The 14,294-nt window shown below is 41.3% G+C and overlaps 2 protein-coding genes across 2 annotated transcripts; both read left to right on the top strand.

Annotated features, from left to right (window-relative positions):
- The first annotated feature begins 1,601 nt into the window (after nucleotides 1–1,601).
- On the top strand, nucleotides 1,602–2,114 carry LOC137832971 (secreted RxLR effector protein 161-like). The gene has a single exon (XM_068641375.1). The coding sequence runs from the start codon at nucleotides 1,602–1,604 to the stop codon at nucleotides 2,112–2,114; it is 513 nt and encodes a 170-aa protein (XP_068497476.1).
- A 5,322-nt stretch (nucleotides 2,115–7,436) lies between these two features.
- LOC137832970 (AT-hook motif nuclear-localized protein 28-like) lies at nucleotides 7,437–8,099 on the top strand. Its single transcript, XM_068641374.1, has one exon. It carries the CDS (start codon nucleotides 7,437–7,439, stop codon nucleotides 8,097–8,099), a length of 663 nt encoding a protein of 220 aa, XP_068497475.1.
- The last annotated feature ends 6,195 nt before the right edge of the window (nucleotides 8,100–14,294 follow it).

The following is a 14,294-nucleotide window of genomic DNA, read 5'->3' as shown; positions in this document are numbered from 1 at the left end:
GGCCCCAGCGCCTCTGTTACCCACTATTAAGAGAACCTAGCGCCTGAGGTTCCCTAACTGGAGTGCAACCTCTGACAGGGTGACCACCTCGATGCCTCCTCGTGCACCTGATCTCTGGGGTCACCTGTCATGGGAGCGCCCTAGTTGTTCACGTGCCATGCATGCAGCTCACCCCCTGGGACGTGACCCTCGAAGGTCGTATCCTTTCCAGTGGCTCTATACTCGTGTTACGCTTGAACGCTGTTGAACCAAGTGGTGTTCAAGCTTTGAAGAATCCAAACCCTTTGAAGGATGTTGAAGCCTTGGCTGTGCTTGGTGTTGCTGTGCTGGTTTAGCTTAGTTCTGAGGTAGTTTGGATGTTGTAATCCACCCTTTGATTAAATCTAAAGCATAGGCATTCTCAATCTTTGTGAAAGTAAAATGTTTTCAAACTAAGTTAAAACAACCGATTGTTTTGACGAAACAACCGATTGTTTATACTTAGGTTTTTTAAGAAAAAGATTAAAAACTGTTTTTAAAATGGTTTAACTGTTAAGAACCAAAATAACCGATTGATTCGAGGAAACAACCGATTGTTTGTTTTGGGACCATAACAGAAAAACTGTTTTATCTTTGACTGAGCTTTAAATGTTTTAACTGCTTACGCTCCAGTCATTAAATGCTTTGATCAATCTTTTAATGCAATTTAAGAGTTTGTTAAGATTTGATAACAAACTACATCTTTGAATAAATTCAGAAAAACAGATTTGACAATTAATCTTTGACAAGTTTTTGCTAAGAGTTTTTTAGTTTTTCAAAGAGCTGAGATTGCTAAGAGTTTGTGATTGATCAAAGTGTATGGAATAGGATTCTGCTTGTATTGATTTCAGATTATCTTCTGTAACAAGTGTAATCCTTGTACTTTGTTAAACAAGTTTCGTTTTTGTGTTTGCTGAGATTGGCTGTGTGTTCTTGAGGGGATCAAGATCAACAATCTTAGTGTTGGTGTGTTGGCCAAGGAGAGTGTGCTTCTTGAGGTGTTCAAGGTCATTCTCTTGGTTGTTGTGTAAGTGATCAAGGTGTGATTGCTTAGTGGATTTCCTCAGGTTTTCTGAGAAGACTGATGTAGCTCAGGGTTTGGAGTGAACCAGTATAAACAATTGTGTACAATCTCTCTATATCTAACTCTTTAAATTCAGTTTTATTTTGTTGTTTGCTGGTATAAACAACCAATTGTTTTTCTGGTACTGCAGCTTTTGCTTGCTGTTTTGGCGAACTGAATTTCTGAATCAATTGTTTCTTGAGATAATTTCATTCTTGTTTTAAAAGTTTACGAAAATCCTCTTTAAACAATTCACCCCCCCCCCCTCTAGTTTAAGGCCATCTATTCTAACAAACGCGTCATCCACTCCACACGCATGGACTCTCGTGACCTAGGCTCTTCCTTTACTGATAACTGGTGTGTGGTCTGGGATCCACCTCTCGTGGCCCAACTCTGTTGTTCGAGTCCCCGATGTTCGACCTCTCCACACTGTCTAGTGGCACGTCAGTACATCCTGGAGACTGATGTCTGACAACTCTTTGGTTCCTTGGCGCACGTGCCTCGCGAGACACTGACCCGCATGCCGCTCGTGGGATCCTGCTTACGTGGCCCAACATTACTAGTGGTCAACGACGCCCGAGGACTGGTCGGTACAGATGCAGATGCTGCTGGAAAAAGGGTAGATCAAACAAAATATAGAGGTTTAATTGGCTCTTTACTCTATCTCACAACAAGTAGACTGGATATCATGTTTGTCGTATGTCATTGTGCAAGGTATCAAGCAAATCCAAAGGAATCTCACTTCAAGGCTGCAAAGAGGATTCTCAAATATCTTAAAGGAATAACCAATGTTGGTCTATGGTATCCTTCTTACTCTTCTATACATTTAATTGGATATTCAGATTCTGATTTTGCAGGGTGTAAGCTGGACCGAAAAAGCAGAAGTGGTATTTGTCACCTTCTTGGATCAAGTCTTATCTCTTGGCATAGTAAGAAACAAGCTTGTGTAGCTTTTTCTACTACAGAAGCTAAATACATCGCTACTGTGCACAAATTCTTTGGCTTAAAGAGCAGCTTGCATATTTTGGATTGAAAATCAACAAGGTTCCTTTGCTTTGTGACAACACAAATGCTATAAGTCTCACCAAAAATCAGATTCAGCACTGAAGAAAAAAACACATTGAGATTCGTCATCACTTCATAAGAAATCATGTGAACAATGGAGATTGTGAGATGAAGTTCATTGACAAAAACTACAACTTGTTGATATATTTACAAAACCTTTGCCAAAAGACAGGTTTTTCTTTTTAAGAAATGACTTAGGCATTCTTGACTCTCAAAATCTCTATTAAACTGTTTTTTACGCATAAAGTCTATTTGTGAAGACAAATAGGGGGAGAATTGGTTTCTATGTTGCTCTACAAACTGTTTCAAACTGTTATAACTCTTTAATTTTTGTTTTTTTAAAGTTGATTTTGCTTCTGCTAATAAAAACAACCGATTCAATCGAGGGAACAACCGGTTGTTTGTCTGATATAGTGTTTGTCTTAGGTTGGTTTTTCTACTTTTGTGATTATGCAGAAAACTAGTTGATTTATGATCATAACCTTCTATGAGAGATGTTCTAGATTGCATAGCTTTTGTTTTGCAGGTATAGTTTCAGATTCAATCAAGATCAACACAAGCAACCAGGGATTTGTCTTCATCAAATAAGGGAGATTGTTGATCAAGAGTGATCAAGTGCTTTGAAGAATCGATAACATATGTGTTTGATGCAAGGCTGGTGTTGCTGCTGTGTTTAGGAAGGGATCTGGGTAGAATAGAATGTGATCCACTCCTTTCTTGAATCTAAAAATGATGTGATTTAAAACCTTTTAGAAAATAAAGTGTTTTTCCAACTAAGTGAAAAGCAACCTGTTGTTTTGTCGAATCAACCGGTTGTTTTACTCTTAGGAGTTTTGAAAAGGTTGAAAACTGTTTTAAGTTTGGTTGACTTAACTGCCAAACCAAACAATCGGTTGCTTCATGGTTTCAACCGATTGTTTCTTTGAAAATCCTAACAAAATTCTGTTTTGGTTGTTGAATGTGCTTTAAATGATTTTCAACTGAATACACTCCTTCATTAATTGCTTTGACCAATCTTTGGAAAATATGAATGGTTTGTTTATGTTTTCAAACAAGCAAGAGAAACAAATTTGTGTTTTTCAGTTGTGATAAAGCTGATTCTAAGATTTGAACATTCACATCAAGTTTTGAGTTTTTCAAAGAGAGTGGAATAGGATTGCAATTGTATTGATTTCAGTTTGTACTGTGAACAAGTGTAATCCCTTCTCAACCTACTGTATTTCTGGTGTTGTGTTGCCAAGGAGTGTTGTGTGCTTTTGAGGTAGTCAAGATCAATACTCTTGGTGTGTTTTGCCAAAGGGAGTGTGTTTCTTGAAGGGTTCAAGGTCACTACTTTGGTGGTTTGTGTGTTGTAATCTGGTTTGATTACTTAGTGGGTTACCTAGTGGTTTTTTGGAAACTAGATGTAGCTCTTGGCTTAAGAATGAACCAATATAATTTGTTGGTGTATCTCTCTCTTACTCTAAACTCATTTTAATTTTGTTTTAAGCTTTACTAGTATAAACAACTGATTGTTTCGAAGAAACAACCAATTATTTTTCTATTGCTTTGTTGCTTTATTGCTTATATTCTTGGCTAACTTGATTTTTGTTCTGGATTCACACAAAGAATTTTATTAAACCTCGAAAAGTTTTCAAAAACCTCTCTTAAACAATTCACCCCCCTCCCCCCCTCTCGTTTAAGGCCATATATTCTAACAAGTTTTAATAGATTACTCCCAATCCCAAACGGTAGAATTAGCCACACATGATGATTGTTACAAGCTAATGTTTCTAACACCTTATATTCTCCCAAATTGAGTTCCAATTCACTCAATGGTGTTTTCCCCTCAATCTTGCACACCTAGGGTTGTTCGTCAAGCCTCCTATGTAACCTAATTTGCTTGGGATTACGTGACTTCTCGCTTGGGCGCTAATGGGGTCGTTTAGGCGAGTAAAACGTAAAAAAGCCCAACGTTACTGGCACTATCTTGCTCAAGCGAGATTGAGCTCGTTTGTGCGAGTAAAGCATCAAACAACCCAATGTTGCTGGCGTTATCTCGCTTGAGCGAGATTGAGTCCGTTTGAGCGAGATTGAGTCCGCTTGAGCGAGATTGAGCCCGTTTGAGCGAGATTGAGCTGCTTGAGCGAGATCCACGAGATCCACTTATGGCATCTTGGTTTTTTGTGAGTTCGAGCAACTTTGGTGAGTGTGGATGCATTCCAACTTTGGTGAGTGTTGATGCATTCAAACTTGAAATTCACACAAATTTTGGAATAACTTGTTCTTATTTAAATTAAAATCATAAAAAATGTAAAAATGTATAATTTCATAAATTAGGGGTTATTTTATACTTATTTTAGAAATTAATACCCATAATTGTTTATACTTTAATATGAAATATTATTGAAATTTGACAATTATCAACTAGTTCAGTGAGAGACCTTAGGGTTCATAATAACCCGGAAATCAGATACTTGAATGAGCATATAGCAACCCTTAGGAAATGCCATGTGCCCGCATATTATGATAGGGAGTTGTACCGCCCTGGTAGTCGGAAGTGATGACGTGGCATCAAGCTACAGTATAGGCGTGCTGACAAGACGCCAGATTGGCAGAAGGGAAGGAAGTCGGGGGGCTCGTGTAGTCGCCAGTTATTAAGTTGGCGTGCTCCGATCTCCAGTATACCAGAACCGGCGATCACCGGGTTAAAGATGAAGTCGCCAGATGTAAACTCAGGCGACCAAGTGATTGGAGATCGCCAGAGCAACATCGCCGAAGATGAAGGTGGTGCAGAGTATGAAAGCGGCCGGCGGGACCACAGGGAAGGTGTACGAAGGCACCCTAACTCGCCAATCCCAGTAGAGATCGCGCTCCAAGTTAGCTATGCACTGGGCAGCACCATGCATAAGTAACTTAGCCGAAAGAGAGTCAGAAGCAGCGCCCAAGTCAAGGAGGCTCCAGATGATGGCACGTGTACGACTGGATGCGAGCCACGTGTCCAGGTGCGTAACTGCCAGGAGAGAGAAAGTGACCAGGTATAAAAGGGTTTCCCAACGAACTTCTGAGGTACGCACGTTCAGATTGTATTCTTTATGCTTGCGAGTTCTTGAGCATACTGTGAGAGAGAACATTGCACGGTTCCTTGAGAGTTCTTGAGTGTTTGCTCTTGAAGTATTTGGTGGTTCAGTCACTGACTTGGGCGTTGGAGTGCGATCGGCCGCAGCGGCGCCGCTCTGTTCTTTTGCAGGTTCTTGAGGTGGATCGTGACGAAGGACGGAGGTTGAAGCGGTGCACACGTCGATCCAAGTTTGACGAGGCAAGTTCCAACGTTCTGGTCAACAGGCAGGATCAGGAGTTAATGTACAAACTCCAAAAAACTCCAACAAAAAGACATGAGTGTTAACGAATATAAGTAAAAAATGGAGTTACTTATGATGAGGGCAGAGATAAGGGAAGAGCCTAGAATAACCATTGCAAGATTCGAGAGTGGTCTCAGTACAAGAAAATCATTGATTAGAAACCAATTTTATAGACAAAAAATAATTAGTTGTTATAGTGACCAAATTATAGACCATTTTGGAGACTAAAAAATTTTTTGGTTTATAAATTAGTTTCTATTATTGTTAAATGGTTTCTAAATTGGTATCTAATTAGCTAACAAAGTTTTTGCTACCAAATTTAGAATCTAAATAATTGGTAGTTAAAACCTTGGTAGCTAATTAGATACCAATTTAGAAACCATTTAATAATAATATAAACTAATTTATAAACCATTTTTTTTAGAAACCATGAAAAGTAGATTGCATGTGGTTTTTAGAAACCATAAACAAGGAATGCATCAAGGTCCACATGTAATCTCCTCAATGGAGAGGGTTTTCCACCAATGAAGAAGGACCACTTCTCAACCTCTAATTTGAGAGGATTTTCTCCAGTGAGAGAAATTCATTTGTCACCATGGAAGTGAAAAGTTTTTAGGGTTAAAATGTGTCCCTTGGCTACCCTTAGCACTATAAATAAGTTTGTTACGCCTCTTGTAAATGCAACTTGAATTGAGTAAGAAGTTTATACCAAAATGTTGTCTCACTTGACTAAAGATTCACTCTACGTTAGCACCAATTTGTGTTTCTAGCCTACGAGTTGGCCTCAACTATTCTAAATCTATACTTCCACAAATCAAATTCATCTTTCTAATCTAAATTCTACCTTCATCAAACCTTCACATTGTCTCCATTGAATCTACACAACATTAAAAACTCCAAAACAAGCAAGACTCAAGACCGGATTTGCATTAGAAGGGTGCCAAACTTGAGCTCCAAGTTAGGCTTAGAAGCTTACCTTCCAAGTTTCACTCAAACTTGGCTCCAAACTAGGGTTAAAAACTTCCCTCGCACTCTCCCTCTTTTTGATGATCAAACATTTTACAAATAGGAGTGTTACTCTCTTGTAATTTTCAACTGGAATTACTAATCAAATGATGCTCATTTATGATCATTCTACTTGTTCCTACGTGATCCTTGAAGACTGAGCTTAAACTTTCTCCTAGTGATGTGATATAATTTCTCACTCTTAGAAATTTCTAACTTCACTTCAAACTAAGAAAACTCCTTTTTTAAGTTTTTAAAAATGCGTGTGCTCCTCAAATCTCCTCCATATCCCATTAAAAAAGGAAATTGAAAAAAACTATTAGAAAAAGAATGTTTTCCATCATAGGAAAGAACTATAAGATATTGAAAGACCTGTATTTTAATACATTCTTCATTACTAACTTTATTAAAGGTGGGACCACTATATGACAACACCACTTTCAAAATATTAAAATAATTTAAGCTTCGTGACAAAGATAGAACAACCTCATGCCATTAATTAATTAGTCTAGCATTACATTAACCTAATAAGTAATATATTAAAAAGAATAATAACTAACAGTCTTCCTTTTATATTAATAAGTATATTTAGGACATAGTTATAATTTCACTCATAAATTCCAATAAATATTTTCAAAATATTTAACTAATCAACCATAATTTATATTACTTTTTTACAAATAAAATTCCGTAAATCTCTAAATTTGGTTGAATTCTTCCTAAAGCATATCTAATATCAAAGCCCACATTAGCACACTGTTTTTTCTTTGATGAAACCATCCTCAGGCCCCTTGATTATTTTCTCACTGCCACAACCACACACTATAAAACCCCCATAAACTAAACTTTCCACCATCACAATAAGTCTCTTGCATTTTGACAAACCAAAACTCTCTGTCTCATTCAAAACAAACCTTGCACAACACATCTTTAATATCATCACAATGAGCAACAATCCAACACCAAGCTCTTACTCAGACTCCGTTTCCTCCGAGGACCACCACATTGGCTCCTCCTCCCAACGCAGTCCACCAGCAGCAGCAGCCACCTCCACCAACCAGCAAGTCACAACCCCATCTTCAAGGAAGCCACGTGGTCGGCCACTAGGTTCCAAGAACAAGTCAAGGTCCATCCCTCTGCCAGTGTCCCTACCAACTGAGCCCTTCGTAAACGTCCTGGTAGTGAACGTGGATCCAAATAGGGACATCATGGAGTGCATCCTTGACATTGCTCACCAAGGCCAGGTCAGCCTCTCGGTCCTTAGTGCCTTTGGCACCATCAATAGCGTAACCCTTCGCAACTCAACCCATGGTGCCCCATACCTCGTGCTCCATGGCCCATTCAAATTAGTCTCCCTTACTGGGTCCTACTTATACAACAACCACTACACCCTTCACCTTGGAGCCACCCCTCCTTCTCCCTTATCCTTTGGAATCAACTTCTCCACCACTACAGGCGAAATATTTACAGGCGTTATCGGTGGCAGAGTCGTCGCTGGTGAGGGCGTCACCTTGACAGTTTCCACCTACAAGAATCCTCATATTTTGAAGTACACTACTGAAAGTGATGAAGGGGATCACAACTACAGCAACAACAATGATAAATGATCCAACAACCCTTGTGATCTTAAGGTGGCGACAAGTTAGGTTCAATATAATTAGTTGTAGATTTGGCGGTGATGAATGCTGTGAAAATGACGACAAGGATACAAAGACACAACAAATTACATAGAAAGATGTCTGAATGTGTAATGTTTTACTTTTTTTCTATGTTGTTGTTGTTTTTTATTTATTTATTTAGCTTTAGTTACTATAATGTGTTGTTGGAGTGGAAAAAGAGGCGGAGAGTTCTCCACATCGTTTTTATTTTGGATAAAGTTGATTAAAAAAATACTCAATTCACAACTATTTACAATAACAAAATAATATTTTAACTTAAAAAATAAAGTAAATATAATTAAAACATTAATTTATTAGAATATTAAATAGTTGTTTTTATGGTTGATGGTGTAATGCATTGTACCGTCCCGTATCCGGGCGTTGACTAAGTCAAGGTCAAAGTCAACGACTGGACTGGAGAGTCAAAGTCAACGCAAGGCGTCGCCTAGGTGGAGAAACGCCAAGTGCCAGCATCGCCAAGAGGAAGCGTCGCCAGGACAAGGTGTCGCCTAGGTGATGGCGTCGCCCAACCAGGGCGTCGCCAGATCAAACAGTGCTAAAGCAAGGCAATCACGGTGTGGTTCCCCGATACCCATGGGTAGGAAATGTTGAAGATGGTTGCTGCCCCTTCAAGATTGTGTTTGATGAAGACTTATATGTAGTGTTTGGTGAAGACTGGATGTAGCTCAGTTGAGTGAACCAGTATAACTGCTTGTGTTCATTCTCTCTCACTCTCTGCAATTTCGTTTCTGCATAATTAATAAAACAACAAAGAAATAAATCTGTTCAATTGAAAATAAATCTGTTCTTTCTGGGCACTGTGCATACTGTTCTTGATTTCTGAAAAAGTTGTTTGAATCTGATAAGAACATATATAATCTGCTAAAAGCCATTGGAACAGATTGACTGTGATAGGTTGCTCAAGAAATTGTTAAAGCTATTAATTGGACCTTAAACAATTGCTTAAAGTTGAAGCTTGCTGTTCTGTGATTCATTGTTCTTAATTTCTGGAAAACTGTCTGGTTTCAATAAGAACACTGATAATCTGTTAAAGGCTAATAAAACAGGTTATGTGTAATAGATTGTCTCACTAATTGTCAAACCCTTAACTGAACCTAAATCACACGAATTGGAATTAAGGGTTGCTGTTTTTGTGTTACACTGTTTTTCAAATCTGATATCTGTGTGTGTGCATCTGGAAATTCTATCTGCATAATCTTGTGATTAACCTTGCTGAATTAAAAGCTTTTCAAACAAAAACAGTGCTGAAATAAATCTGTTCATTTTTACATAAATCGATTTATTTTCTGTAAAACTGTGTTAAACACTGTTTCTGCGAGAAAGTTTTAAAAGGTCAATTCACCCCCCCTCTTGAACTTTGGCACTATTAAACCCAACAATTGGTATCAAGAGCTAGGACTTGTATTTTAATCAAGTTTGTTTGTAATAATGTCTGAGTTTAATGTGCTTTTTGCTGAGGGTTCTGCTGTTAATAGACCACCTATGTTCAATGGAATGAATTATGCATTTTGGAAAGTTAGAATGAGAATTTTCATGGAATCCATTGATGCATTAATTTGGGAAGCTGTGGTCAATGGACCTTATGTGCCAATGCAGGTTGTCAAGGATGAACAAGTGGAAAAGCCAAGATCAGAATGGAATGAGACCGAAAGGAGGAAGGCTCAACATGATCTTGTGGCCAAGAACATCATAACCTCTGCATTGACAATGGATGAGTTCTTCAGGATATCCCAATGTAAGTCAGCTAAGGAGATGTGGGAAGTTTTAGAAGTGACTCATGAGGGTACTGAAGATGTGAAAAGGTCAAGGAAACATGCACTCATCCAAGAATATGAGCTGTTCAGAATGCAATCCGAGGAGAGCATTGCTGATGTGCAGAAAAGATTCACCCACATTGTGAATCACCTCACTGGTTTGGGAAAAGAATTTGACAGAGAGGAACTCAACATAAAGATATTGAAGTGCCTCGACAGAAGCTGGCAACCAAAGGTGACAGCTATCTCTGAAAGCCGTGATCTGTCAAAGTTGGGAACTGCTGCACTGTTTGGAAAGCTGATGGAGCATGAGCTAGAGCTTAAAAGACTTAAAGAGCAGGAAACAACAGAGAGAAAACCCAAAGGTCTTGCACTGAAAGTAACTGAACTGAATGAGATCAAGGAAGAAAAAGAAGATGCTGAAGATGATGATACAATCAGCCTTCTTACAAAAAGATTCAGCAAATTCCTGAGGAAGAAAAGCAAAAATAGGAACCAGCAGAAAAGAAGGTATCCTAAACCCAATGATTTAAATTCCTCTAAATATACTTGCTTTGGATGTGGCAAAACAGGGCATATCAAAACAGATTGTCCAGACAATCAAACTAAGGACAAATCTGCCAGCAAGAAATTTGAAAGGAACAAGGGAAGAAGAGCCTACATCTCATGGAAGGAAAATGAAGTATCCTCAACCAGCAGCTCTTCAACAGAAGATGAGGAGAACAATTTGTGTTTCATGATGAAGGATGAGGAGTCAAGCTCTGAATCAGTAAGTAATTTTTCTGCTGATTCTGATAACTATGGTGATTTGCTTGCTGCCTTCAAGGAAACACATGATGAAGCCAATAGGCTAGCTGTAATATGTAATAAGCTGCAAAAGGTAAATAATGTGCTTGCACCTAAAGTAAAAACACTTGAGGAAGAATTGCATAAGGCCAAAACAGATTTGGTAAGCCTTGAACTGACTTGCTTGCATGCCTCTATTAAAAACTGTGAAAACTGCAAAAGATTGGAAAAACAAGTGGAATATTTGCTGAAAACCCTTTCCAATTTCACCAAGGGAAGAGAAAACCTTGAGTCTCTCCTTGGATCACAGAATGCTGTTTTCAATAAGAATGGACTTGGTTATACCCCTGGAAATACAACCAATGTCAAAAAGCTTTCAAGTTTTTTTGTTCCAGCAAAATCAGTTTTTTCAGCTTTTAACAGTGGCAAAAAGGCATCTCATGTAACCTGTTTTTACTGCATGAAATATGGTCATACATCTAGGTCTTGCATTGCTAGAAAGCATCTTGTTCCTAAGAACTTAGCAAAATGGCTACCAAAGAGAAGGTTTTAATCTGTGCTGGACCCTATACTGAAAAGGGTACCATTTGTATATTTTTTATTCTGTTTTGCAGATTGGCAGCAAGAAAAACCAGTGGTACTTGGACAGTGGCTGTTCCAAGCATATGACTGGAGATCTTACAAAGTTTACTAGCTTGAAGCTCAAAGCAGAAGGACATGTAACCTATGGTGATAATAACCGAGGGAAGATTTTGGGCAGAGGAACTGTTGGAACAGGGAACTCAACAACCATTGAGAACGTGCTGTATGTAGAAGGACTCAAGCATAGTCTTCTCAGCATAAGTCAGCTTTGTGAAAAAGGATACAAAGTGAATTTTGAGTCAACTGGCTGCACAATCTCAAGTAATTCATCTAGTAAGGTACTGTTTACTGGTAAGAGAGTGAATAACATTTATCTGTTGAATATCATGGAAACTAACTCTTCAAATGAGTGCTTGCTGTCCAGAAGTGATGAGTCTTGGTTGTGGCACAGGAGGTTAGCTCACATACACACAAATCACTTGAATAAATTGAAATCTAAAGATTTAGTTTCTGGTTTGCCTAACATTAAATTTCAGAACTGTACCGCCCTGGTGGTCGGGTATGATGACGTGGCACCCTGCTACAGTATAGGCGTGTTGACAAGGCGCCAGGTTGGCAGTTAGGAAGGAAGTCGGGAGGCACGTGTAGTCGCCGATTGTTAAGTTGGCGTGTTCCGATCTCCAGCTTGCCAGAATAGGCGATCGCCAGTTTGAGGATGAAGTCGCCAGATGCAGACTCAGGCGACCAAGCAGTCGGAGATCGCCAGAACAAGCACATCGCCGAAGATAAAGGAGAAGCAGATTATGAAGGCGGCCGGCGAGACCACAGGGAAGGTGTATGAAGGCCCTAACTCGCCAGTTTCAGTAAAGATCGCACTCCTAAGTTTGCTATGCACTGGGCAGTACCATGCATACGTAACTTAGCCAAAATGAGAGTAGAAGCAGCGCCAAGTCAGGGAGCCTCCAGATGATGGCACGTGTACAGTTGGATACGAGCCACGTGTCCAAGTCTGTAACTGCCAGGAGAGAGAAAATCACCAGGTATATAAGAGCTCTTAACGAACTTTCTGAGGTACGCACGTTCAGTTCATACACTTTACGCTTGCGAGTGACAGAGCTGTTTGTGAGAGAGAGTTTGCACGGTTCTAGTTCTTAGTATTTGGTGATACCGTCACTGACTTGAGCGTCGGAGTGCGATCGGCCGCAGCGGCGCCGTGTCGTTTCTTTGCAGGTTCTTGAAGTAGATCCAGGGAGGAACGAAGGCGATAAGCGGTGCGCACGTCGATCCTTTGACGAGGCATTCTCCAGCGCTCCGGTCAACAGGCAGGATCATCAGGCGCCCACCGTGGGGCCGTGTAAAACGTGCTCCCATCCACAGCGTGAGTTCGTGGAAGTTTTTGAGGTTTTCTGCGCGGTTGTTTGCTGGTGCAACCGTCGTGTGCAGTTTCTTTGAGTTTCGTTCGTGTTTTGTACCGTTTGTTTGGCTTTCAATCGGTGGAGTGAGGTCTTTTGTTGCTTGCGCGCAATCTGTCTGGTGGAAGTTCGAGTTCTTTTGTGGTTTTCTGCGAAGGTTTGCGGTGTTCTTGGGTTCTTGCGCAGTTTCTTGAGTTTTCTCCGATTGATCGCTGTTTCGATCGTGGTGGAAGTGTTGTTAGCTGTATTCTTGTGGTTCGCTGAAGTTGATGAGAAAGATGAGAAGCAATCGCTCCAGTCCCGTGGCTCCTGTCGCTGCTGAAGGCGACGCCGCCATGACCATGGCGCAGATGGCGGAAATGATGCGCTCGTTGCAGGCAACCGTGGAAGCCTCGCGCGTAGAGCAGGCAAGGATACATGAGGACCTGGTCGCCTCTCGCGCCAGGAACGAGGAGCTCAGCAAGGTAGCTGAGGAGCTGCGTCGAGCTCTTCAGGAGCAGCAGGGACGTTCTTCTGCTGAAGAGGTGGCACCGTCGACGCCACCTCGTGTGTTCCCAATGCCTTTCGTTCAGGCGATTACCGACACGCCAATTCCCACGAGCGTGGTTCCGGTTAAAGCTGTTTTCACCGGCGTGGAGGATCCAGAGGCTCATCTGACCACGTTCCACACACAGATGATGCTGTCGGGAGGGTCGGACGCCGTCTACTGTAAGATGTTCGTGAGCACGCTCCAGGGAACGGCGATGGAGTGGTTTGTGAGCCTGCCTAATGGCCACATAACCAATTTTCAACAGTTCTCGAAAATCTTTGTCGAGCAGTACATTGTGAATAAGGCACCGCCCAGGGTGTCCTATGATCTGTTTGATATAAGGCAGTACCATGGGGAGTCCCTCAGAGACTACCTCAATCGCTTCGGAGCGCAGATGGTCAGATCGCCGGCCAAGGATGAAGAAATGCTGGTCTATGCCTTCAAGAAGGGCGTGCAGCCAGGGCCATTCTGCGAGGCCTTGATCAGGGCTCATCCAGCGACGTTTGCTGAAGTCAGGCGACTTGCGGTGGCCCACATCGCCGACGAGAGTGAAGTCGCCGAGAAGAGAGGCAGCGTGGCTCCCGCCAGGCCACGCGCCCAGACCAGGATCCAGCCACAGAGGGTGCTGGAAACGGCGGCGACGGCCAGAAAAGACCAAAGGACTCGCTATCCTTACCATAGGAGAAATAAGGGAAGAAGCCAAGCGCGCCAACCACCAGCACGCCAACAACCAGAACGCCGAGAGTACAATCGCCCGCCTAAGCACAAATTCGTCATGGGACTAGCGGACCTGATCGCTATCCCTAACATATCTGCTAGGTTGAAGGCGCCCGAGAAGGTGGGCGACAAGGTGCTGGGGTCAAAGCCGGACGTTTGGTGCGAGTTCCACCAGTGCTTTGGCCACAACCTGGACTCGTGTTTGTCTTTAGGATACCAGCTCGACGATCTGGTTAAGAGCGGGTTCCTAAACGACTATCTGCTGGACAGAAGGACCGGAGGAGCGTCGAGTTCCCAGCCGGCAGGTGGAGAAGCCCAACAACACGAGATGCCTATCCATGGG

This window comes from Phaseolus vulgaris, chromosome 6 (assembly GCF_000499845.2).
Source record: "Phaseolus vulgaris cultivar G19833 chromosome 6, P. vulgaris v2.0, whole genome shotgun sequence".
Taxonomy (NCBI): domain Eukaryota; kingdom Viridiplantae; phylum Streptophyta; class Magnoliopsida; order Fabales; family Fabaceae; genus Phaseolus; species Phaseolus vulgaris.
This window is presented reverse-complemented; position numbering and strand designations above follow the sequence as displayed.